The sequence below is a fragment of the Tamandua tetradactyla genome, chromosome 7 (assembly GCF_023851605.1).
Source record: "Tamandua tetradactyla isolate mTamTet1 chromosome 7, mTamTet1.pri, whole genome shotgun sequence".
Classification (NCBI taxonomy): domain Eukaryota; kingdom Metazoa; phylum Chordata; class Mammalia; order Pilosa; family Myrmecophagidae; genus Tamandua; species Tamandua tetradactyla.
The window spans coordinates 78,201,481-78,226,231 of NC_135333.1; the positions used below are offsets into that span (position 1 = coordinate 78,201,481).

General features: G+C 33.9%; 1 protein-coding gene across 20 annotated transcripts in view; it reads right to left on the bottom strand.

The window, feature by feature from the left end:
• Positions 1 to 24,751, bottom strand: part of EPS8 (EGFR pathway substrate 8, signaling adaptor) — a 288,863-nt gene that overhangs the window by 26,048 nt on the left and 238,064 nt on the right. For all 20 annotated transcript variants that reach the window (XM_077170203.1, XM_077170198.1, XM_077170195.1 and 17 more), the window contains 9 exons: positions 21,404 to 21,486; positions 20,731 to 20,867; positions 18,575 to 18,648; positions 17,177 to 17,303; positions 15,343 to 15,431; positions 14,893 to 14,967; positions 12,620 to 12,768; positions 9,632 to 9,815; positions 6,191 to 6,324 (listed from right to left, as the gene is read on the bottom strand). In XM_077170203.1, coding sequence (XP_077026318.1) covers positions 6,191 to 6,324; positions 9,632 to 9,815; positions 12,620 to 12,768; positions 14,893 to 14,967; positions 15,343 to 15,431; positions 17,177 to 17,303; positions 18,575 to 18,648; positions 20,731 to 20,867; positions 21,404 to 21,486 — 1,052 coding nt within the window. The remainder of the gene's footprint in view (positions 1 to 6,190; positions 6,325 to 9,631; positions 9,816 to 12,619; positions 12,769 to 14,892; positions 14,968 to 15,342; positions 15,432 to 17,176; positions 17,304 to 18,574; positions 18,649 to 20,730; positions 20,868 to 21,403; positions 21,487 to 24,751) is intronic.

Sequence of the window (24,751 nt, forward strand, 5' to 3'; positions counted from 1 at the left end):
AGAAGATCTCAATAGGCCAATAACAAGGAAAGAGACTGAGTCAGTAATCAAAAGCCTCCAAACAAAGAAAAGCCCTGGACCAGATGGCTTCAGAGGTGAACATTACCAAACATTCCAAGAAGAATTAACACCAATCCTGCTCAAACATCCAAAAAAAATGAGGAAAAGGGAACACTACCTAACTCACTTTCTGAAGATAACATCACTCTAATACCAAAACTAGGTAAAGATATCAGAAAGGAAAACTACAGACCGATCTCCTAATGAATACAGATCCAAAAATACACAACAAAATACTAGCAAATCAATTCCAATAACAATCCCTAACTCATTCTATACCTTATACCAAAGCCAGATTAAGATACCACAAGACAAGAAAATTACAGATCAATATCCCTTATGAATATAGATGCAAAGTCCTCAACAGAATACTAGCAAACTGAATCCAACAGCACATTAAAAGAATTATATGTGTGATAAAGTGGGATTTATTCCAGGTATGCAAGACTGGTTCAAATGTAAGAAAATCATTTATTCTAATACACTACATTAACAGAACAAAGGGGGAAAAGCATACATGCTCATCTCAATTGACACAGAAAAGGCATTTGTGTGTCAATTCTCTTGATAAAAAGACTTAGAAAACAAGGAACAGAAGGAAGTCTCCTCAACATGATAAGATGCATACATGAAAAATCCACAGTTAACATTGTACTCAATAGTGAAAGACTGAAAGCTTTAGCTCTAAGATCAGGCACAAGACAAGGATGCCTATTGTCACCACTGTCATTCAACATCATATAAGAAGTTCTAGGCAGAGCAATTAGGCAAGACAAATTGGAAACGAAGAAGGAAAACTTTCCCTATTTGCAGATGACATGATTCTACATATAGGAGAACCTGAAAATCCACAACAAGGTTATTAGAGCTAATAAATAAATTCAGCAAAATGATGGGGTACAAGATTACCATGCAAAACTCAGTAGTGTTTCCACACACTAGTAATGAACAATCTGAAGAGGAAATCAAGAAAAAATACCCATTCACAATAGCAACAGAAAGAATAAAATACCTAGGAATAAACCTAACCAAATATATAAAGGACTTGTACACAGAAGACTACAAAATATTTCTAAAATAAATCAAAGAAGATGTAAATAAATGGAAGGACATTCTATGTTCATGAATTGTAAGAAAAAGTTTTGTTAAGAAGCCAATTCTATCCAAAATGATTTACAGATTTGTGTCAGTTTGAATCTGTGGTGCACCTCCAAAAAACTATGTCCTTTAATTCTCATTCAGTATTGCTGAGTGAGACCTTTTTGATTGTTTCCATGGAGATGTGACCTACCCAATTATGGGTAGAAACTTTTGATTAGATGGTTTCCATGGAGAGGCCTTAGAACATGTAAATTTGCAACTTAATAAATTTCCCTCTCTAAAAGTTGTTCCGTTTCTGGTGTATCATATTCTGGCAGCTTCAAACTAAAACAAGATTCAACACAATTCAAACAAAAAAAATACAACAGCTTTGCCAGAAATGGTAAAACCAATCATCAAATTTATATGGAAGGGTCAAGGTTCCTGAATAGCCAAACCATCTGGAAAAAGAAATCAGAGGATTCAGAGTTCTCAGTTTTTAAGCTTATTAAAAAGCTAATCATAACCGAAACAGTATGATACTGGCACAAGAACAGAAACATGGACTAATGGAATCATACTAAGAGTTCAGAAATAGACCCCCTGCATATATGACCAATTGATTGTTGGAAAGAATACCAAGGGGAAAGAACAGTCTCTTCAACAAATGGTGCTGGAAAACTGCGTATTCATATGTGAAAGAATGAAGGTGGAGACCTATCTCACACCAAATACAGAAATGAACTCAAAATAGACCAAAGACCAAAATATAAGAATCAAAACTGTAAAACTCCTCAAAGAAAACAGAGGGAAGCATATTCAAGATCTGGTTTTATGTAATGGTTTCTTCTTTACACCAAAAGCATGAGCAACAAAAGAAAAATCTTGAAAGTACAATAACAACTATAGAAGAGGAGAAAATATTTGGAAATCACATATCTGATAAAGGTTTAATATGCAGAGCATATAAAGAAATTCCACAATTCAACAACAAAAAGATAAACAACCCGATTTAAAAATGATCAAAAAACTTGGATAGACAATTTCCAAAGAAGATAAATAAATAGCCAATAAGCACATTAGAAGATGTTCAACATCATTTACCATTAGGGAAATGCAAATCAAAACCATAAAATACCACTGCACACCCACTAGCATGATTAGTACTTTAAAAAAATGGGAAATAGCAAGTGCTGGAGGGGATGTGGAGAAATAGGAACACTCATTCATTGTTGGTAGGAATGTAAAATTGTACAGCTGCAGTGGAAGAGAGTTTGGTAGTTCCTCACAAAGTTAAATACAGAATTACCACATGATCTGGCAATCACGCTTCTAGGTATATACCCTAAATAACCGAAAGCAGAAACTTGAACAGGTATTTCCACATTGATGTCATAGCAGCAGCATTCATAATTGCTATAAAATGGAAGTAACCTAAATGTCATTAAAAGCTGAATGGATAAAGAAAATGTGGTACATACATATAAAGGGATATTATTCAGCCATAAAAAGGAATGAAATTCTGAAAGGTGACAACATGGATGAACTTTGAAGACATTATGTTGTATGAAATAAGCCAGGCACCAGAGCACAAATATTGTATGATCTCACTGATATGAAATAATTAGAATAAGTAAATTCATAGAGTCAGAAACCAGGTTACCAGGGGCTGGGGTGGGTTAGGGCTGGGGAGTTCATGTTGAATTGGTGCAATTTCTATTTGGTATAATGGAAAAGTTTTGGAAAAGGATGGTTGTGATGATGGCACAACATTGTGAATGTAATGAACAACAATGAATTATGTATTTGAATGTAGTTAAAAGGGGAAATTTTAGAATGTATCTAAGTTACTAAAATTAAAAATTTAAAAAGTGTGCTGCAGTATTCTTTGAGGTCTCTGCTATCTTGCATGTCTCAGAAGCAAGTGTACAATATGTACTACCACAATTTTTGAAATGAACCAAAGTTTCCTAAGAGATCTATTGAGATAGCCAATTTAAAAAGCATGGAAATGTGGAGAGTAGTAATAATTTGAGAACTTCTCTAAAACATTTAATTACTTCTGAAAAATAGTGAATTATAATCCATCAAAGGGGAGGGATCTAAATTCAATAGATATCTAATGACACAGTTATTTCACTGACTAGTGACTGTATTTCATACATTCTACTGTATTCCTGACATATAATAGAGTTTCTGGTAAATAATAATTATTATAAAAACTAATTGCAAACCTCTGTGTATTTCATATCAGACCAGAACTTTCAGATAGCTTCTGCAATAATGATAGGAAATTTTCTATCAATGCTCCAGGTGTTTATCAGTTATCCAGCTCCTATTAAACCCAGCTGAGAGATGGTGTGATGGTCAAATTCATGTGTACACTTGGCCAGGTTATAATGTTTAGTTGTTTGCTCAAGCAAGCACTGGTGTAATTATTACTGTGAGGATATCTTGTGGACTTAAATCATTATTATATTGATTGCATCTACAGTCAACTGAGGAGATTGCCTTCAACACTGAGAGATTCCTCATCCAATCAGCTGAAGGCCTTAAAAGGAAAAGTGATGATTTCAACAGTCAAAAGACAGAATTTTCATCTCTACTTCAGCCAGCCAGCTTCTCCTGGGGAATTCGCCATAAACCTCCTCTGGAGTTCCCAGCTAGCAAACCGCCCTATAGAATTTGGACTTGCCCACGCCCCAAATCACTTAAGACAATTCCTAGAAAAAAATCTCATAATATTTACTGTCAGTTCCATATCTCTAGAGGATCCTAGCTAATACAGATGTAATTCAAGAAGACAACCGCAATATGCAATCTACTCATGATTCAATGTATTTAAAAAATTATTTCTCTGGCTAAATTTTGAAATATGCAATCTACCCACCATTCAATGTATTTCTAAAAAATTTTATTCCTCTGGCTAAATTTTGACCTTCCTAAGGTTATACTTGAAAATCTCTTCACCGAATTTCTTTCATTAAATTATACTTTCTATTTATCACAGGGTACTAAAAAAAAACCTTATGAAATTTACCACAGCATTCAGTAAATAAGGAAAAAGAAATATTAAAAATAATGTCACGTATCTAACCTATTATGCACTATATAAAGTTCCAATAGATATATAATTTTTAGAATTTAGGAAAAGCAGTAGGAAAGCACTGTTTATTTTAAGGAACTGACATATAATTCTTCCTTTTGCTAATGATAACATGATTATATTTCTCTTCCTGCTTGACAGCGAGGAACTTCAGAGATGAATTTGAAATTCAAACACAATGTCAACCCTTACATTTCATAAATTTTAATTTTTATCCTCACTCTTAATTTCTTAATTTGGTATTTTATTTTTAATTTTAATATTAACATTACATTTGTGCATATAACTTAAAGTGAACTGCTTGAATCCATTTTGGAAGCAGATGGGAAAAAAGATAGAACTAAATCAATAAACCAGATGCACAGTCCCCTAATATTCTATAAAGATCATAAAGATCAAGGTAAACTTTTAAAGGATTTTTTGATAAGCATCCTAAAATAAATGACATAAGGTTATTCCATCAGTAATATTATTTATACCTTATATATTTGTGGGTGAAGGACAGAGAAGTAGTCAACACTCTTAAATGCTAGATATACTACCATGTACTCGCTCAATTAATCAGCCAAATAAATTCACAAACATGTTCTGAGTGCCCACAATGTGTTAGTCTTAAAAAGAAGCAAGTGCTCTGGTATCAATATATACTACTAACTGAACACATGTGAAAAATGTACTCAAGTGGTTTTCTGGCTACTAAGCTGAAGAGAACCATTCCTATTTAGTAGAGTGATAGAACAAAAAGAAAGAAAGGACTCATCTGAAATCAGTTCTAGAATATTAACATCTAAGAGAGAAGGAAAGGAAAAGTGAAATATTAGGATGAGCAATGAGTTAGTCATGAAGAATTCAATGAAATAATTTTTTTCAATTAAATAATTTTTGAACCTCAAAACTGATTTACACCTGTACTAAAAATTGATTGTGTAATATAAAACCAGCTTTCATATGTTGGCATTTTCAAAACATATGGCTCATTGTTGCCTTTTCTTTGAACTCAATTTAATATGTTATTAGTATATTAGAGTAATACCTGCATAATTTCCACAAATATTATTTAAGCATTACCTTTGTCAGTATCCCTGGCAAAAAAGAAAAAATAAATGAATCTCACCTTTTTTCATTTGCTATTAAGAAATAGTATATTGGAAAGAAATAAACAGCATGCAACACTTGTTAAAAGCAAGATTTTGAGGTAGGAAAGGTCTAGGGCAAGTTCTCTATTCCATTTCATTTTAATGACTGTCCTCACACATTTGTGCTATCAATATTTTATCCACTTCTCTTTTTGGCATATGGGTGTCCTCCACATGAAATTCACTTGCAGTGGCTAGAAAAGACTGAAAAAGTGAACCTATCCCAATTCCTTTCTGTCTGTGCCATCCCACTTTTCCATTTCTGCCTACACTGAACTTTTTTTAAGAGTAAAAATGTGGGAAAAGGAATGAAATGCAAAACTGGAATGTGAAGATAAAATAAAATAAGATGAAATAGGAAGAATTACAGATAAGGTATTGAACAGCTTAAATATTTGGTTTATAATTAATTTAAACATTTCTATTTAAAGGACAGCTTGTATTGGGGGATGGCAAAGACGGAATTTTTTTTTTAAAGATATATTACTAGAGACTATCTGGTACAAACTAATGCAAAGTTTCAAAACAATTCCTTTTTTCTCCTTAATTCACATATTTTGTCAGAAATATCTTTTTAAATAGGGAAAGTCATCAGTTATTTGCACTAAGTGAGAATTCCAGACTTGAGGTCCAGACATCTTCTGTTCATGAAAGCCAGTTCCATGAGGGAATAACTGAAATGTTACTAAATAATTAACCAATGGAGAGTTTAAAGAAGTAGTGGACAGTGTAGACACTGCCATCTCTGTCAGCACTAAAGCAAAGACAGTTATCCACAGCAACCCAAATAGGGCCCATTAAATGTTACCTATCTACATGGTGACTTGGAGTTGGCTTAAAAGCAACAGCAGCTTCCCCTTGGTCCAGATGGGGCCCTCTTGTGTAATTGTTGTTATTGAATGGGTACCCATCGGCTGAAGAATAGTCAGATATACTGGATTGCTGAAAGACAGAGGGAAAAAGATCAAAGAAACACAAATACTATTTGAATAAACACTGAGATCTGTCAGCAAGCCTGTCTCCAGTATACTGTGATCAGTTTTCATTTTCAAGTGATTGTATATTATGTTACTCAATTATGAAATGAAAGTGATATATTTTTATCAAACACCTACTTATAATAAGAAAAGTCATTAGTGCAAAGATTAAATCTTAATTTTGAAAATAATCAGGTATAAAAGCCATAAATTCCTTCATTGGAATTTTCAATAATAGGTGATTTGGGTATTAGGCAGAGCTTAACAGCTTGGATAAAATAAAATTGGTTAAAATAAAACAAACACCTAAGCCCTTCCTCTTTTTTAAGTAACAGACTATGGCCTCTCTAGCCAAGCAAATACGTAACATGAAAATAATCTGAACTCCATGCATGAAAATTATACCACCTCTCATTTTTCTCTTTCTATGTAGAAAGAACACTATTCTCAGTTTTAAAGAACTGGCAGCATTATTATATACATTGTTATATTTATTGGTATGGGAAAAATAGAAAGGCACATCTATATATTTCAATAGTCCAGAATAAGAAAACAGGGGAGGCATTTCTTCTCACAATGAACACAATTCAGACATAAGCCAACTGGGTGCCATGAAGGAGGTTATGAGTTTTATGCATCCTTTTAGCACCATGGTTCTAAAGCTAGAAAGACCACATGCTTAGATTAGGAGGGTGGGAAACCTAAAAAATATTATCTAAAGTTCATGTACTGTTTCTATATATAAAATGAGGTATATTAGGAGATGCATGGTAGATAATGAAGCATTGGAAGTCATTATTGGGTACTTCAATAATTTATGCACTCAGTGGAGTAAAATATTTTAAATCAGCACTGTTTTAGAAAATTCTTAGATACACAGTTACCGTAATTCATCTTAATGGCAAAGTTGGAGGGGTAGAGCTGATTTTATCCATGGACAAAATAGGTGGGATGTCCTCACTAGACAAGTGTTGATGTTAAAATACCCATCTTTTATTACTCCTCTGAAATATGTATTAAGACACTACACTTAAAACACAATTACAAATAAACCATTTACAAATAAACCATGGTTTATTTATTAAGTGTCTGAGTTAATCTGAGACACTTAACTCAGATAAATTCAGTTTATCATTTCCCTAGGATAGAGACACTAAATGTTTAGGCGAATTTTGATTAAAAGCAGTTATAAAGGAAGAAATGTAAAAACCATTAGAATGACCCCTGTTTTCCGCATTTTTTGTCCAGAGGGATGTCAGCCAGTATGAAATCACTAGGCCCCATAAGTGACTGGGAATATTAAATGGGAGGAGAGAAATGTTGACAAATGAGTAACTGTGACAAATACATGATCTTGTCTAAGGCTGCTCCTGGTTGAGAGGAAGTAAAGAAGCTGAGTGCTGCCATCCATATTTGTCACTCCACATTGTCTACATCTTTCAATTCTAAACAAAATCATGAGATCCTGAATTAACCATAACTGGCCCTAAATATACTTATTATAGCAGCAATAAAGTACAATAAAATTTCTCCTCTAGGGGTGATTGCATTTTTTATGCATTTTAAATCACGATTAGTTAGCCTCTTTTCCAGCAAAATCTCAAGGCATGAAATCCTCTAGAACTGACAGCAGGCGTTTTTCACTTCGTTTTTTTAAACCTGTGAATAAGTACTTAAATTATAAAATGGGAAATGGTTTTCTACAGGAAAATGATAAATTCATTACAAGAGTGATTCTCAATAATTTCCCTTCTTAAGTTACTTATTCAGTGAGAGTAGACAAATTTAGTTACTGGAAGCATGGAACATATTATTCTCTTTAAATAAAAAAAAATAGGAAAAAAAACCTCACAAAAGTAATTTCTGAGGCATATATTAAAATGTGGGTTTATTTTCCTATTTAAGACATGAAGAGTGTAAGCTAGAAAGTTTTATGATTGAAAACAGTCAGCTGTAACTATAGTAACAGCAAAGGTATCATAATTTCACATTTGATTACATTTTTTCCCCTCTAAAAGAGCTGACTTCTAAGAGGAAAGAAAATTCATAGCTATGAGGGCAAAGCTATAAAATATCAGTAGGGACATACGTCTGCCAACCAACTCCCAGAGCTGTGAAGTCACCTTCTTAATCACTCATTTAGAGGGAAGGGCAGGTATGGCATACACCTCTTCCCTTATAAGCAGCCAGAAGAAAGAAAAAATATACTTAAAAAGTTATTTTCAAAGGAGTATGTTTGTTTATTTTTAAAGTTTCAGGAAATAAGCCAATCTTCTGGTATGTTATTGTTATTATCAAGAAACTAGCCCCCAAGGGAACGATTTTAAGAAATTCAATTTAGATGATGTTTCTACTTAAAATTGAGGTCACAAGGTGTTTTTTACTATGGTTTGCTAATTCATTCCTTCAGATCATGTTTCCCATATCATAAGTACCCATCATAGTCTGAGAATTAAAAAAGGACTGCAAGGAGGACTAGTCATTGTTTACTTTTTCTCCTTCTAACTATATTTGATTCATCTAATTCCTCAGGTTTTGATCATCCCATCTGGGTTTGGTTCAGCTTTAATCAATGTTCAGTTCACTTTTCTGACAGAATAAGAAGAGCCATAGAACAAGTATTTCCAGGACTGTGAACAGATAACCCACCCAGTTTCATTCCCTCAATCTGTCCCCAATTAAGTTAGATTCTAAAGCTTAGTAAATACTTAAAAGACACAACAAATTTTATGATCTCCTCAAAGCGTATCAGTGTTACAAATGAACAGTTGAGTCTGGGGACTGAGGTCCAAGAGAAGATTTGGCTGATACAACTCCAGAGGTTTAGGACTGAGGAAGAAGAAAGAAATGGAGCTTTCAGGAAAGTGCTGCTTGCCACTGACTTAGAGTAGGCTCAGGAGACTTTATTGAGGGTCTGAGAATGGGAGAGGAAAATAGAAAGAAATAAGTTGAATGGAAGGACAAGGAGAGAAAGTGCAAACTCTAAAAGATATACAATCTCCAGAGTGAGGCTAGCAGTGGCATAAGTGGAAGGGGTGAGGGCTGACAGGCTTTAACAGAATCACTGGGACTGGGTTTGGGCTTTATGGGGAAACAGAGCAATCATTATCACACACACCAAAAAATGGCTGAGCTAGAAAGGTGACTTAGAACAGCAGGAGAGGACAATGAAGAACAATCTTCAGTTCAATAAAATGAAAACATACTATCAGAAATACAGGAGAACACACTGATTACTGCACTCTGTACAAAGGTGATGAAATAAATCTCACCTCCATGGATAATCTTTTTATTTCTTGTTTGCGCTGATGTTCTGCTACATTTGCCACAGACTCAGCCAGCTGATACATATCTTGATCTACTGGTGGTCCCATGAAGTTCAGCTTTGGGGGCTCCCAACCATTGCGGAACCGTGGAACATAGGGTGGGACAAACTGTTCTTTTGGCCACTCTGATCTATGTGAGGACATTAAAATATATAAACAATAAAATAAAGATAAGAAACATATCTATGCTCACAAGTATCTTCAGAAAGGCTGGCCACAAAAACAAACAAAAGCAAAACAACCCAAAGCTTTACACGTCTAATCTGTCCTCCTTCCATCCAAAAAATAAAAGAAAATAAATGTGTTTATGCCAGTATGTAGAACAATAAAATGAAGTCAAAAGGAAGTCTAAATTCTGATGCACCATGTATTTTCACCACATTGCCTCAATTATCCATAAAACTCAATTCTTCAACATGGGTATAGATGTTTTTAAAAAAATTGCATGGGGATTGTGAAGTGAAAAGTGTATAAGTATTTAGAATATTAATTTCTCTACTATCTAAAGGAGTTTCATATTCCTATCTCTTCCTTTACTCCCTTCCTATCATTATGAAGCCTTCTAATATCAGAAATGTCTTTCAAAAAGGAAACAGCCCAGTATGTTCCTAACATCTTCCTAAGATTTATTATTGCATAATTATGTCGCCTAAAATGAAACAGATGGCCTAGTTTATAACTTAAATGTATCAGGTAGGTTTCAATCAGAAAAACAAGGTTAGGACTCATCTGTAATCATAACCATTAACCATTCACTATTTAATGATTTCAAGTGAGAAAGACATATTTCTACAGGTCTAACCACTCCTAACCACTCCAAAACCACAAAGATAACTAGGATAGAAATTACAGCTTCATTTCTGTTACAATTTCTCTCCTTCACACATGATTTTGTTCTTTGATATATTTCTATTATAATGAAATGAGCCATTTTATTCAGATTATTATGTGCCTTCATGATTCTTTTCATCTTTATGAGATTTTGAATCTGTACATCAATTTCCTAATACTATTAACAATTAGGATCTGAAATGACCATTTTTCCCACATGAAGAAGTAAGACTACATTTCTTTTTACTGTATTTTTCAAATGGAGATTAAGTCCCTTATTTGAGGTAGGACCCAACAAAGAAATGAAAGAGTTGAACTACTTGTTAAAATATCTGATAAATTTTAAAAGCTCCATATGAAAAATAAAAAGATTCCACCTTATCACAAAACCATACTCAAATGAAATCAGAAGGAAAGATAGATGATAAAGACTGAGAAGGTATAATCTAAGAATATCTAGAGTGTATAACAGTGACTGAATGTACAAATTTAAAAATATTTTTGCATGAGGAAGAACAAAGGAATGCCAATACTGCAGGCTGCTGAAAATAGATGGTAAAGAAAAAAAAATACTCTATTAAATCTACTAGATTTAAGGAATCTATTTAACTAGCTTTTGTATGCTACAATATACAACTAAACAAATTGAAAGAATATTTCCAATATAAATCAATGATTTCAGTGCTTTTAAAGAATTTTCTGCTTGATAAGCACTGTAAAGTGTAAACCACATTCCAACACAAGCAAATTGCTAAAATCCAAAAAATAAGGGAGTACTTTGGAATATGATTCAAAAAGAGAAAGGAAGGAGAAAACAATTATTACTGGGCCAGTACTTTTAGAAATCCACTCAAAATCATCAGGAAGACAAAATTCTGAGTGGCCATACTGAATGATTTACCATAAGTAGTGAGAAATAAACAGATTTAGGTAAATGTGGAAAGGAAATTTTTCATTCACATATCACAAAATTAGAAACATTTTTATAACTCGTCTTTATTGGCAAACTTTAATGCTACTCTTGTTAATGATTTGTCGTCCATCATCACTTACTGCCAAGTATGCAGTTCTTAAAATTTTCCCCTCTTCCTTTTCATTTCCACTGCAATTATTTCAGTCGAGGAGACTAGTGATTCATAAGGAATCTCTACTATAGCACAAACATCCCAAGGTACCTTCCTCCCTCCAGCTACTTTTGTCCTTGTCCTTGCTACACTCAACTACCACCCTGACCCTTCTAAAACACAGATGTGATTATGTCACACTCCTATTCATAAAGTTAATGGTTCTCCTCATGCTGAAGAACCACGTTCCATCTCCTTAGTATGGCACTGGCAGCCTGTCATAACCCCACCCTGGCCACCCATTTTCCTGATTTAATACCAACTGGCCTTCCACTCTTGTTTCTTCACAAAGACCCCCGACTTAAATTCCAGCTAAAGCCATACTCACACTTTATTCTCTAGACCTTCCTGCTTCATGCTTTCACTCATGTTTCTCTCTCTACCAGCAAGGCTCTTTCTATGCTATGTATTTGTGAAAATTCTACTCATCCTCCTAAAGACAAATTAGTACTACGAATGCTGAATCCAGAGTCAATTGCCTGAATTCAAATCTCAGCTCTGCCACTTGCAAGTTGTTGTGAATGTAGACAAATTACAGACCCTCCTTGAATCAGTTTCCTCATCTGTAACATGAGGATAAAACCGGTTTCTATATAAAGGACATAGAAGAGTGTCTAGCAGCCACTGTATAAAAACTGTATAAATAATTGCTAGTATTATTTTACACCAATTTTATGTTAGTTTTTTTTTGAAAGCTAATGAGTCTGTTCTCTGAATCTCTTCCTGACTGCTTCACTTTGCCACTCCAATGGCATTTTATTTATGACTCACCCCTAATATTTATTACGTCTTAGGTTACATACACTTCAATCTCCTCCACTATATTTCTAACTTTTTAAGTGCTGACACGTTTTCACTGTATAATACCCAGCCCTTCAAAAATAAGAAGGTTCAATAAATGTCTCATTGAATCCATGTAATAAGCAGAACAAAACATAAAACATTACAGTTATCAAATGTTAAACTCCTATATGTTTACCTGGCTTTCATCCAAGTTTCACCCAATGACATCCACAGCTGCCGTTCATCGGTATTGAAGGTATAATTTAAGAAATCAATTGTATCCTTAGTCAATAGAGGGCTGAGTACTGTGCTGGCTAGTTCAGGACCTCCTGTTGCCTGTACCACCTAAAATGAAATTAAATCATTTTAAAAAAAACAAGATGACCACTTTTGTGTTTTTGAAATGTGTAAACAAAATTCCATGCCAAAAACAAGGAATGTTTTATATATATACAAATTAAATTCTGATGCTGGGCAATGCACTACTGAATGAAAAGCACTTTGCCAAATGTCTTTATTCTGCCCAATGGTGCCTAATAATCTACAATTAAAAGATAACAGCTAAGCAAATTTCACAGCATTTGCCTGTTGGCTGTACATGATATACTTTCCCTGGAAAATACTAATGACTATCCAGAGAATTCTAAGTCAGGTAGATTACCAATCTGAATTTTTTATATGTATATCTACTGATACATCTATTATGCCAAACTTTGAAAGTGTGGTTCTAAAAAGGAATGATATAGGGAAAACAATGCTCACATTAAGAGTTAATGGCTGTGTCTACAGAGACATACTATAAAGACTATAGAGAAACATACAGACATAGAGCTATCATAAGAAATATCCTCCCATATGTAATTCTAGGAAACTGCCCTAATATAATATGGAAAATTTAATGACTAGCAGAAACAAACAAACAGATGTAACTCTCTGATAAAGCAAAATAATAAGTAGTCTAAACCTGTTCCAAATTTCCTTCTCAGGGGCTATTTCCTGGTTAAAGATATGGCTGTTATCTCCTAGAGCAGAAACCAGAATGTTTTACAGAAAAATCTCACTTTCCCAGAGATATGGCACAAGAAGAATGGGGATTTTTGAGTGGCTTCAGATCAAGAGTCAATTGCCTTCCATTTATCCAGGTGTTTCTGAGCATGCCGCAATGTGTTATGCTTCTGTGTCTTTGCACATGCTGTTCCCAGTTGCCCAGAAGGATCTTCCTCCATCATTCAGGGTTAAGCTCAAAACCTTGGAGATATCCTTGGCTTGTAGAGTTCTTGTATACCACATCTGATCTAACAACAAATCTTGTGGCTTCCATCAGATTTCTCACCAGCTCCAGTGCTACTTTGTCCAAGTACCATAAAAAAACCATCTAGATTACTTTAATAGCCAACTGACCTCCTGACCTCTTGTTCCCCCAAGTTTCAAAACATTACAGCCAGAGCATTCCATAGTCTGCTGAAAATCCTTCAACTGTCAGAGATCTCAGAATCGCCTATAAGGTCCAACAAATGTCCTCCTGTTATCTGGCTGAACTCATGTCCTTCTAATATTCTCCTTCTTCAGTCTGTTCCAGTCAAGATATCTGCTTATTCTAAGAACATGCTTTGCATGTTAGTACCTCAGAGCGTTGACATTAGTTGTTCTCTGTCTGGAATGTTCTTCACTCAGAAATTCACATGACTCACTGCTCACTTCCTTTGCTCAAATGACACTTCTCAATGAGGCCATCCAGGACCTCCTTATTTAAATTCAATACTATTACAAATACAAACACACATACATGCATGCACACTGAGCACTTCCAATTTCCCTTCCCTGATTTAATTTTCTTCCATAGCATTTACTTTTCAGCAAACTGTATTGTTTATGCATTTAGGTTACTGGCTGCTCCTTTATGCTCCTCTAAGTTTTAAGAGGGAAAGAATTTTTGTCTATTTTGTTACTGATAAGCTACTATAGCAGGCTCTCAATAAATATTTGTGGAATAGATAAATAAATGAATAAATGATGACTTGAATCAGAGACAGCCCTGAAAATGAATGAATACCTTTATGAAAGGAATCTGGGTATCTGAACAAATTCATGATGCAAAGCCTCCAGTCAAGCCTGGACCACTCATGACTAGCCTATTTTATGAGAATAAAAACTCTGACATTGTTCAAATCACTGTATATTGTATAACAGCATATATTGAAACAGTGGTATCCAATGAATCTTTATTTCTTTTCATTTCCTTAGCTCTATGAGGGATATCGGTTTCCTTATCTATAAAGTAAGGCATTTGAACTAGACAGTTTCTTGGGTTCTTTTAAGCTCTCAAATTCTACATGCTTAATATTTACATAGATGGCAAGGGAAATAGCACTCATATGAGGTTATAAAAAGCTTAGATAATCCAGACAGACAATTTGGATTGCAAAACATACTAAGATTGAGTATTCTCTTAAATTAAAAAGAACTTACCATATTTAATGGCGTAAACAAAAAATGAACCAAATCTGCAGCACTGGGGTTCTGAATATGAGATTTCAATTTGGCCTAAAACATCAAGAAATTTTTACAACTCGTGTTACTAAAGATGTATTCCAGCAGAACAAAGACATTCAAAAAGGTCCAAAACACACAAAGGAAGAATTCTCTACCACTCACTTCACTTTTAGTAGACTGACCATCATGGCAAGAGTTAGATTAGGAGAAGTTAGTTTAAAAAAAAATATTAGGAATCAAATTTTTTTTACCAAGTCTCTTAGATATACATGTTTACAATTTGTAGTTCTAATTAAATACAAGTCAAAACATACATTTAAATCTTTGAGAACAATTTAATCCCTTAGATTAATGAAGAACATCCTGGCTAGACTTTAATCTTTTTTATTTGTTTCTACTAATAATATATAAAAAACTTTCACTTACCAGGAGGTTAAATCCCTGTTTAAACTTTTGGAAACAGTCAATAAATTCATCAGCGGGTGGAGGTTTTGCTCGCAATGTTAAAACACCCTCTAGATTTAGATAGTAGATAAAAGAAGAAACAAGATAGATGAGCACAAAAACTGCAAGAAAATTTATTAAATGAAAAAAACAAAAATACATTCTTGTCTGCAAAGTATTATGATTCCTACAGATATATGCTCCTAGTTATTCCATCATATCTTATAGCCTGATTGTAACAAATGAAGAAAATCCATGTTTAAAAGGGACTCCTCCTATCCTTAGGTACAACAAATTATTCAATTCAATCCCATAAACACATATTATAATCCTTCTATGCACCAGTCATTGTGCTTACCATTGTGAAGACATATGGCACTTTTTAAGTGCCTTAAAATCCAATAGAAGAGGTGAATCAGTAAATAAATAAGAGAGACATGTATTATGGAAAGAGATTGTATCTGGTGGGGGGGCGAGGAAATGTGTATTTAAAAGAACGTGTCAAGGGGAAGGTAGTTTTTTAAGATGGGATTTGAAAGGTTTGTTCCTGGGCAAGATAATAGGAAAAATATCATGGCTGTCTAAAAGCAGCATGAGCAAAAACATGGAAAAAGGAAACTGCATGGACATGAAACCACAAGCCTAGAAGCAGAGAAACATGAGAATGGAAAGATAGCTCAAGGTTATATTGTGGATGACCTTACTTTCAGAGTTGGAAGTGGATTTAAATCAATAGAATACACTTTACTGAAGAATTGAAGTGGCTGTCTTAGAACTTTAAGAAGATTGTCCTCATCACAAGACTACTTAATAAATACTGGAGGTTTGAAGACTGCTTAGGAAACTGGATGAAAATGAAGACGGATTGAAACAGGATACTCGTTATGAAAATGAAAAGAGAAAAAGCTGGAGGCAGGAGACATTGAGAACACAGAACTGATTTTGGCTATAAGCTAGAGAGTGAAGTAATAGAAGAATCTGTGGTTTTGAATCTGGGTGAACAGGAGAGTGGTGTACCCGTCACAAAGAATACAGGAGGATAAAGTGGTTTGAGACAACAGGAAGCAATAATACTTTATTTTAAAAATATGTGGAACAGAGGTATAGCCAGATATATATACATCTGGAAGATAAAGTTGCAGGTTATAACTTATGAGGTAGATACAGAACTAAAGAAATATTTGAAAGTGATCCTAACAGAAGGGATATTTACTTATTATACTTGGATATATTTCTATTTTATCTATACTATTTTGTCAAAGGAATATGAATAATAGTTCCAAAATCATAATTTTATACATTTAAGTAGCTGGACTACAGTAAACTAACATTTCTTATATGTAACTTTGTATCTGACTTAAATGTGCATCTTGGAGTTCTGTGATACAAAAGTTAAAATCCATTGACATTCTTAACTATTTTAAAGTGAAAAGTCAGTCTTTTAATTTAGCAAAATAATGAGGTTCGATATTTACAATAAAATGAATCTAATTATAAGGAGGGTAGAAATATGACTTTCTTTAACAGACACTATAATCACTAATGAAAAGTATAGACAGATGTCATTCCTGAATCTCAGAATCTCTGATATTCAGATAAAGCATCCTCAGGTTTTCTTCACTATAGCCAACTCAGAACCAAAATGGAATATTCTTGGAATCATTTTGATTTTCACCTAAATCTCCACTGCTACCCTAGAACTTGGAAAGGAATCTTGGGTCCACTCTCAATTGGGTTAGCAGGTCACAAAAGCAAGAAACGTTGTCTAGCACTGGAGTTCTTAATGGTTTTCAGAAAAAAAAAAAATCCAACTTACCTCCTGGCCCTTTCTTTTTACTTTTCTTAGTTTTTTTCCTTTTAGAAAGCTCAGAAAATGCTTCAGCTGCTTTTTGGAGTTTTGTGATAAAAAATTCAATATCATCCAAAATGTGGTTTAAGATTTGCTAAAATTAGAAATTACAGAATAAAATAAAATAAAACAAAACTATTTTGCTTTGGTTGTACACTGTTGGTCAATAAAGAAAAATCACAATCTATTAAAAAACCTCCCACAGGCAAATTTCAAGAATGTCACTAATTCTAAGAAAAATAATTGAATTAAACACATCTGTGACTAAAGCCTGACATTTACATATTTCTTTAGCTTAATTTTGCATGTCATCAAGAAAGAATTCACAATATCACTCAGATCAGTAATTATTTTCAATTACCTCTAATTTTCTCAGTGTTTTCCCACATAATGCTAGGGGAGAAAACTGTAAGAAGCATTTTGTTAGAAGAACACTGAGCTTTTTTCTTTCTTGAATATGTCTCAATAAATCACTGAAAACATTATTTCTTGGAATAAAAGATAAATAGAATGTTGTGATAACATAACAAGCACACAGATAATCTATAATAATAGGAATTACTAAGAGTTTCTACATAGTAAAAGAGAATTAATAATGTACTATGCTTTCAGGGATCACTGGATTTTTATTATATCATATATGTGTTCTAAAAGTTGACTTTCTCCAGTAGGTACGAAACTTGACATTCCTCTAATTAAAGGCTAGAAATTGACCAATTATAACAAGCAATAGTGTGCTGCAAAAATTAAATTGAAAATTCTTTTTGAGTTATGTTTCCAAATGAGCTGGGAATATGAATACAGTATAAAATTAGTTATATTAACTTCTTATTCTATGTTAGAAAACAATACATTGTTATTCTGCAAGTAATTTACTATGGACAAGCAAAAATAAGTATTATTTTATGGATTATAAAGGATTAAAATTTACAAATACCTTTTTAAAAAGCCATCTAACTTTTTTCTTTCAGGCATGCTAAAACATATTTTTAATAAATGTCAGGAAGACATATTAAAAAGATATTTCAATTCAATTATATATTCAGCTCAAATTAATTATGAATTTCAAACTATGAGGAAAAAACTGGACTATACCTCAAATCTGATAAATCAGTTTAAATTCTTTTTTAAACTAGTTAATATGTTGGTATTCTATCATAACTCATATCCAGTGATTAAATAATGGCATAAATATAGAAATAGTGACTAGAAAAATAATTCAAAGAGACAACAACCATTGTAAATAGAAATTACAGTTTCTACAAAACATCTTTATTTAAATCAACTGTATTTCTCTGGAATACTTTCTTCCTTTCAAAAAAAAAAGCTAACGTCTTAAGGTTTAAGGATGGTTGTTATACTTACCACGTCTCTATCAATTCTGGCTGCCATCATCTCAGGTGTTTCTTCCTGCTCATGATACTGCCTTTGCTTCTCAACTAAAGAAAGGAGAATCGTAAGTCTTTCAAACCATTGCTTAAAAGATACTAATCTAGGTAATTAAACATACACATAGGCTAGGAGAGAGTACATGGGACACGTAAATCAAAACCGTACCCATCATCCATGAAGTGCATCTTTCCCACCCTTAACAGAAGTGTCAGCGCAAAGCTGAAGTAATGACCTTCCCACCTTTATGATGTTGAATTACCCTAAAATTTCCCCTTTATTCTCTTTGACTCCTGTGTGAACTCTGGAACAAACTCTAACTTAGCATCCTTTAATTCTCACACAAGAAAGGAATATAAAGCAGCATTTCAGCCCTTCTTTTTAAAAAGTGGTCAGCTAATGCAACAAAGGAACTAATTTCTATAACCTCCAATGCTGATTACAATGAAGCTCTGGGAGCTCTGATGGCAAGAGTGCTTCTTAAAATTCTAGATATAAATACATTTAAAATCTACAATGCTGTGCTTATTAATTTTCAGCTATGTGCTTTAAAAAACAGAAGTACCTACAGCCATTTGCAAATTAAAGGATAAATGTCTTAAGAGCATTCAAAATGTTAACTCAGTTTGCTAGAGCATTATGTTAATCATGAGGCTATTATGAACTCCTTCTGGTATGAGTCAGTTAAAACTACCACTAAACATAGATAGCTGCTACAAAGATTTCACATTATATTAAATAGAAAATGCATGGATGGAACAGGAGAAATGTATTACCAATAACGGAAATAAAACTCATGATATATCATCATGACTCACAATGTTCAATACAGAGAACTGCAAAAAATATTGAAAGCTCTGTATTGATATACCTCCACTATGCCTAATTTTACCCATAAATGGAACATTTGTCTCCCCCTACCACAAAGAAAAAAGAAAATTCAGAGTTGTATGAAACTAGTATCTCACTGTAATTTAAACAGATAATACAGCACAGAATATTTTAGACAAAATCTAACAAGACCTCAGAAACGCCTGGTGAAAACTTCTCTTTGTTGAAAGTTTTACACACATAGTTTTACAAGTTTATACAAAATGCTGCAAACTTAAGTCTTCAAGAAAGACTATTTCAACCTCCCTCAAAATAAAATCTAACCCTCTCCAAATCATGAAGCAGGAATTACTATCTCCATTCTACATGTGAGGCTAAGTACAGAGAGTCCAAATAACTGTTCAAGGTTCACACAGGTAGATTTGGGTCCTGCCCAGCTTTGAACCCACCAGACCTCAAAGTAGAGTCCAACATTATCATTTTGGCAATCAAGTTGTATCACTTAACTATACTGCAAGATATTATGCATGAATAATACTTTTTTTGGATCAAGGGCATGAGTTTAAGAAGCCTCATAAGACTAGGAGGCAAAATAGTGAGGCTCTAAACTATATCAAGGTCAAATTTTCTCTATCACAATTAATCCTTAAAAGGAAGAGATTGGACCAAACATATTTTAAAGCATTTTCCAGTTTTGAAATTTCAGATTCAAATAAGATATTCTGACAGGTATAAAAAGTTACACTAAGTACTAAGCTATAAAAAAGAAAGTCAAGATAAAATGATGGTACATGTGTAAAGGCCCATTGAAAAGTTTAGTTATAGGGTGACTGCTTTTAACCACTTTTCTACTGCCAGTGCCCAATGTCCTGACATCCTTTCCATGGAACAACAACTAACTTGTCCAAAGGGAATAGCATTAAAATATTAAGTGGAAAGAATGTGAAGTAGAGTCTTAAACAAAACAAAACTAAACAACTGACAGCCTCTTTTTTGCTATATATTCAATTATAATCTTCTTGTTAGTCAAGTCAAACTTCCCCTCTTTTACTGCATTAAAACAAATAACAACAACAAAAAAACTGTAATTCTAACATAGTTTATCATTGACCAGTTCTGAACTCTCACAGGCAATAATCTTACAGTCCCCAAGGCTTAAACTTTCTTTATCTAAGATTTAATTTTTTTAAAAAAAAAAGCTCATGCTTCAGTTTAAAAATCAGCATCAGAATGTGAAAGCAACAGCAATGTCACAACCCAAAGTAAGTGTTCAACAAGTATTAATTCCTAGAAATACTCACAGTCCCCTTGGTCAGCTGCCCACGCAGACCATGCTGCCACCCGACTTCGAACATCCACCTGGGTAACGGTCCCGGGGGGCACAGGGGCAGGAGCTCTTGGTGGAGGTGGGATACCGGGGTCTGCTTTGGAAATCATCCTTAAAAAGATGAAAAGGAGCTGAATCTTCACTGTCTCTGTTTCTTTAACACATCAATTCTTTCAATTCATTGAATTCGTTCCTCAATCTCAAAAAGAACTATGCTGAAGGGTTGAACCGTAAGGACGCCCTAACCAATTCATATTAAATGTATTTTATAATTCTGTAAAAATTCATTTAAATTCAGCTGAAAACTAGGTTGATTATTTTTTCCTGAATCTTCTGTGATTTGGAAAAGGCTGTGTAGCAATTCTAATTTGCATTCTCCTAGGCTACCCTCTCTTAAAACGCCATTCCTCTTTCATGATTCTCTGTGACTCCCAGCCCAAGAAGGAAAAGCCGTATCAGAAAAAGACCAGAAACACAGAGAAAAGAAAGAGTAAACAAATATCGACAAATCTGTGAGAGCAAATTAGTCAGGTCAAACTCTGTAAAATATAATTAATGTGCTTCCATTGAAAAGAACTTTCCTAAGTTTTTAGGGGAAAAAAGGCTTAAAAACAAATCCATTTTACACTTTAATTTAATGTTTTTACCTCAGGGCATCAGGCCGCCTCTTCTGCTTCCCTCCTTTACTGTCACTGATTGCACTTTCAATATCCTCACTTATTAGGTTTGCCTGCAAGGAGAGACAAATTAGTCGGGAGTTTATAGATTTTTTTGAGTCTTGAATGCAGGTTAAGGCATAAATAAGGATTATGTTTTCTGTACTAATCAATAAGCATATTGGTGCAAAGGGAAAGTTTTGGGTTTGTTTTTTTCTGCTTTCAAAACATGATTCAGTTTTTTAAAAAAATATTTTTATTGTGAAATATAACATGCAAAAAAGTAATAAATTTCAAAGTACGTTGTAACAAGTAGTTATAGAACAGATTTTAGAGTTTAGTATGGGTACTAGTTCCATCATTTTAGGTTTTCCCTTCTAGCTCCTCCAAGACACTGGAGACTAAAAGAAATATCAATATAATGATTCAGTAGTCATACTCATTTGTTAAATCCTATCTTCTCTGTTTTAACTTCTCCTTCTCCTTTAATCCTTCTCCCAACCTTTAGGTGTATTTGAACTATGCCCATTATAACTTTTTCATGTTAGAAAGGGCTGTTGAAAATATGGGATAGGGGGATGGAACTGGCTGATGTTCTGGCTGGCCCCTCTGGGTTTCAGGATTTATCTGGCCTAGAAACCCACCTGGAGGTTGTAGGTTTCTGGAAAGTAATCACAGTGCATGGAACTTGTGTAGAATCTCAGATAGAACCCTAAGTATTCTTTAGGGTTGACAGGAATGGTTTTGGTTGCGGTTTGGCAAATTGTGGCAATTAGCAGTATCTACCAGAAGCAGCAAAAGAGCAGTCACCAGAATAGCCTCTTGACTCTATTTGAACTCTCTGAGCCACTGATACTTTATTTTATCGCAATTTTTTCCCCCTCATCTAGTCAGGCAGGCACTGTTGATCCCATAGTGCTGGGGCCCAGGTTCATCCTTGCAAGTCATATCCCACATTGCCAAGGAAATTTTCACCTGGATGTCGTGTTCCACGTAGGGGACAGGGTAATGATTTTGCTTGCAGAGTTGGGCTTAGAGACAGAGGCCACATCTGAGCAACAAAACAGATCCTCCGGAAGTAACTCTTAGGCGTTACTACACTACAGAAATAGGCTTACAGGGCATGGCTCAAGATCAAGGGCTTGGCCTATTAACTTGGGAGTCTCTAATGTTTGAGACAGTATCAGGGGTTTCCACAGCGATAAAGCTTGATAGTTCCATATTTTTTCTTCCTTGTTTGTGGCAAAGGAACTCAGAGTACCAATGCCAACACCAGATTTGAAATGTCTTTCAAATTAGTCCTTTGTTTTTGAGATGCTTGAATTAAATTTTACTATATATTCAAAGAAAATGTCATTTAATACTTACTGATTTGTAAGGACGACATTCAAAAGCTGAAGGAATTCCTAAAGATTATCTGACCCAGGATTTTTCTAGTTTTTAAAAAGCTTTCCTTGTATAAAGGCAAAGATTAAAAAGCCACAGTTAAAACTATAAGCACAGGCTGAAATAAAACTAAGTAAAAATCTTTGCCTGAGAAGAAATGAAGACATTAGAAGCAGCCATGCATGTAGATAGACTTCTTTTCCTTTCTCATCTCCAGGATCCACTGGGCCCCCATCAACCCCCCAAAATATATTATTCAGCCCAAGCAGAGCTGCTCTCAGTTAGGACAAATTCACCATGACCATGGAATGAAACCCACACCAGGATGTATCCTTTCATAACCACTTTATTTTGTCACTTCAGGTAAAAATTAATTTTCCCCGCTGCCTGATGATGCTTTGATTTGAATTGTCCCAGACGCTAACCAAAAGCAAATAAATTCCCTTTGTTTAAATTGAAAAAAAAAATTAATTTTCCCCAAAAGATTTGCCCAAACAAAAAACATGCGATTTGGTTTTCCTGGGAACCAATGTGAGATTAGTGGCTATAAAGTTTATTTTGTTTGATTATGAAGTTTATTTATAGCCAGTGACTATTACCACATATTAGATTCTTGCTGGAATATATCTGCAATCTATTATTGTACCTGCCTGCTTTCTGTAATTATGTATATTTTTCTGGAATACATATATTGTATATTCTTTTACACTGAACACTGATAATCATAAAATTATAGAGCCGAAATGACACTTAAAGATCATCTAAACTATTCTCTTGGTTTTATAAGTAATGAAACTGAAGAACAGGCATATGAATTGACTTGGCCCAGGTCACACTGCTAGTCAAATGAGTGCTAATGCACCCCACTTCAGTGTTACCCAAGAAGAGAACAACCTAGTTTCAAGAAGTCATTGCAAGCCTCATGTTGAAGGCTCTCTGTTATGTAGGATATTACTACTGAAAATGCTTAGGAATCTTGAACTCTACCATCCAACAGGGGGCTATTATATTTCTAAGGAAAATTTTGCTACAGAGGTGGGATAGGAACACTATCTGAAGTCCCATAATAACAACAACAACAAAAAAAAACCAATAAAACTCAAAAGTGTTGTTGTATGATGATTCATATAAAAGGAACTACATCATATTTCAATACATAAATATTTTCAGTTGAGCAAGGAAATAAAAGTCTCATACGTAGAATAGGTCACCAATGAGTACACAAATATAGTTGTTCAGTGGTACTTGAGCTTTTAGTTATGACAAAACAGTGCTCAGTAAATCTATTTTGGATCCATCAATATCATCACCCTGGTCAAATTAAGCAACTCTTTTATTCTCAAAACTGAAATCCAGAAACTTTACTCAGCACAGCAAACTTTAGTCCTTGGAGAACTCATAGAGTACCAATGCCAACATCAGATTTGAAATGTCTTTCAAATTAGTCCTTTGTTTTTGAAATGCTTGAATTAAATTTTACTATATATTCAAAGCAAATGTCATTTAATACTTATTGATTTAACACATGTAACCTCATAAAACTCAATATACTTTTAATATACCTTATAACCTTCAAAAGGCATTACATAAAAATCTAATGAATATCACATATACAGATTACCTAAATGTCACTTTTCTTTTCAAATAAGATTTTAATCATCATCTTTTGCATACATTGAAATTAGAAGAAAATAAAAATATATAGTTTAGAGTCTGAATTTATCTATCATCTTTTAACGTCAAGCAAACAGAAAGGAAAAGATAGGGCACCTCTTTGGACTAATCTTCCAACCTTTATATGTAAGATAAAAGTTTTGTCTACATTTTATAATAAACAATCACAATGATAAATCATTGCTTTGGCAAAGTACGAATAAACACAAATTGACTTCCCTTTTAAAGAAATCAACTCATGAAATAAAGATATTCAAGGCTGAAGATAACTTTGTCCAA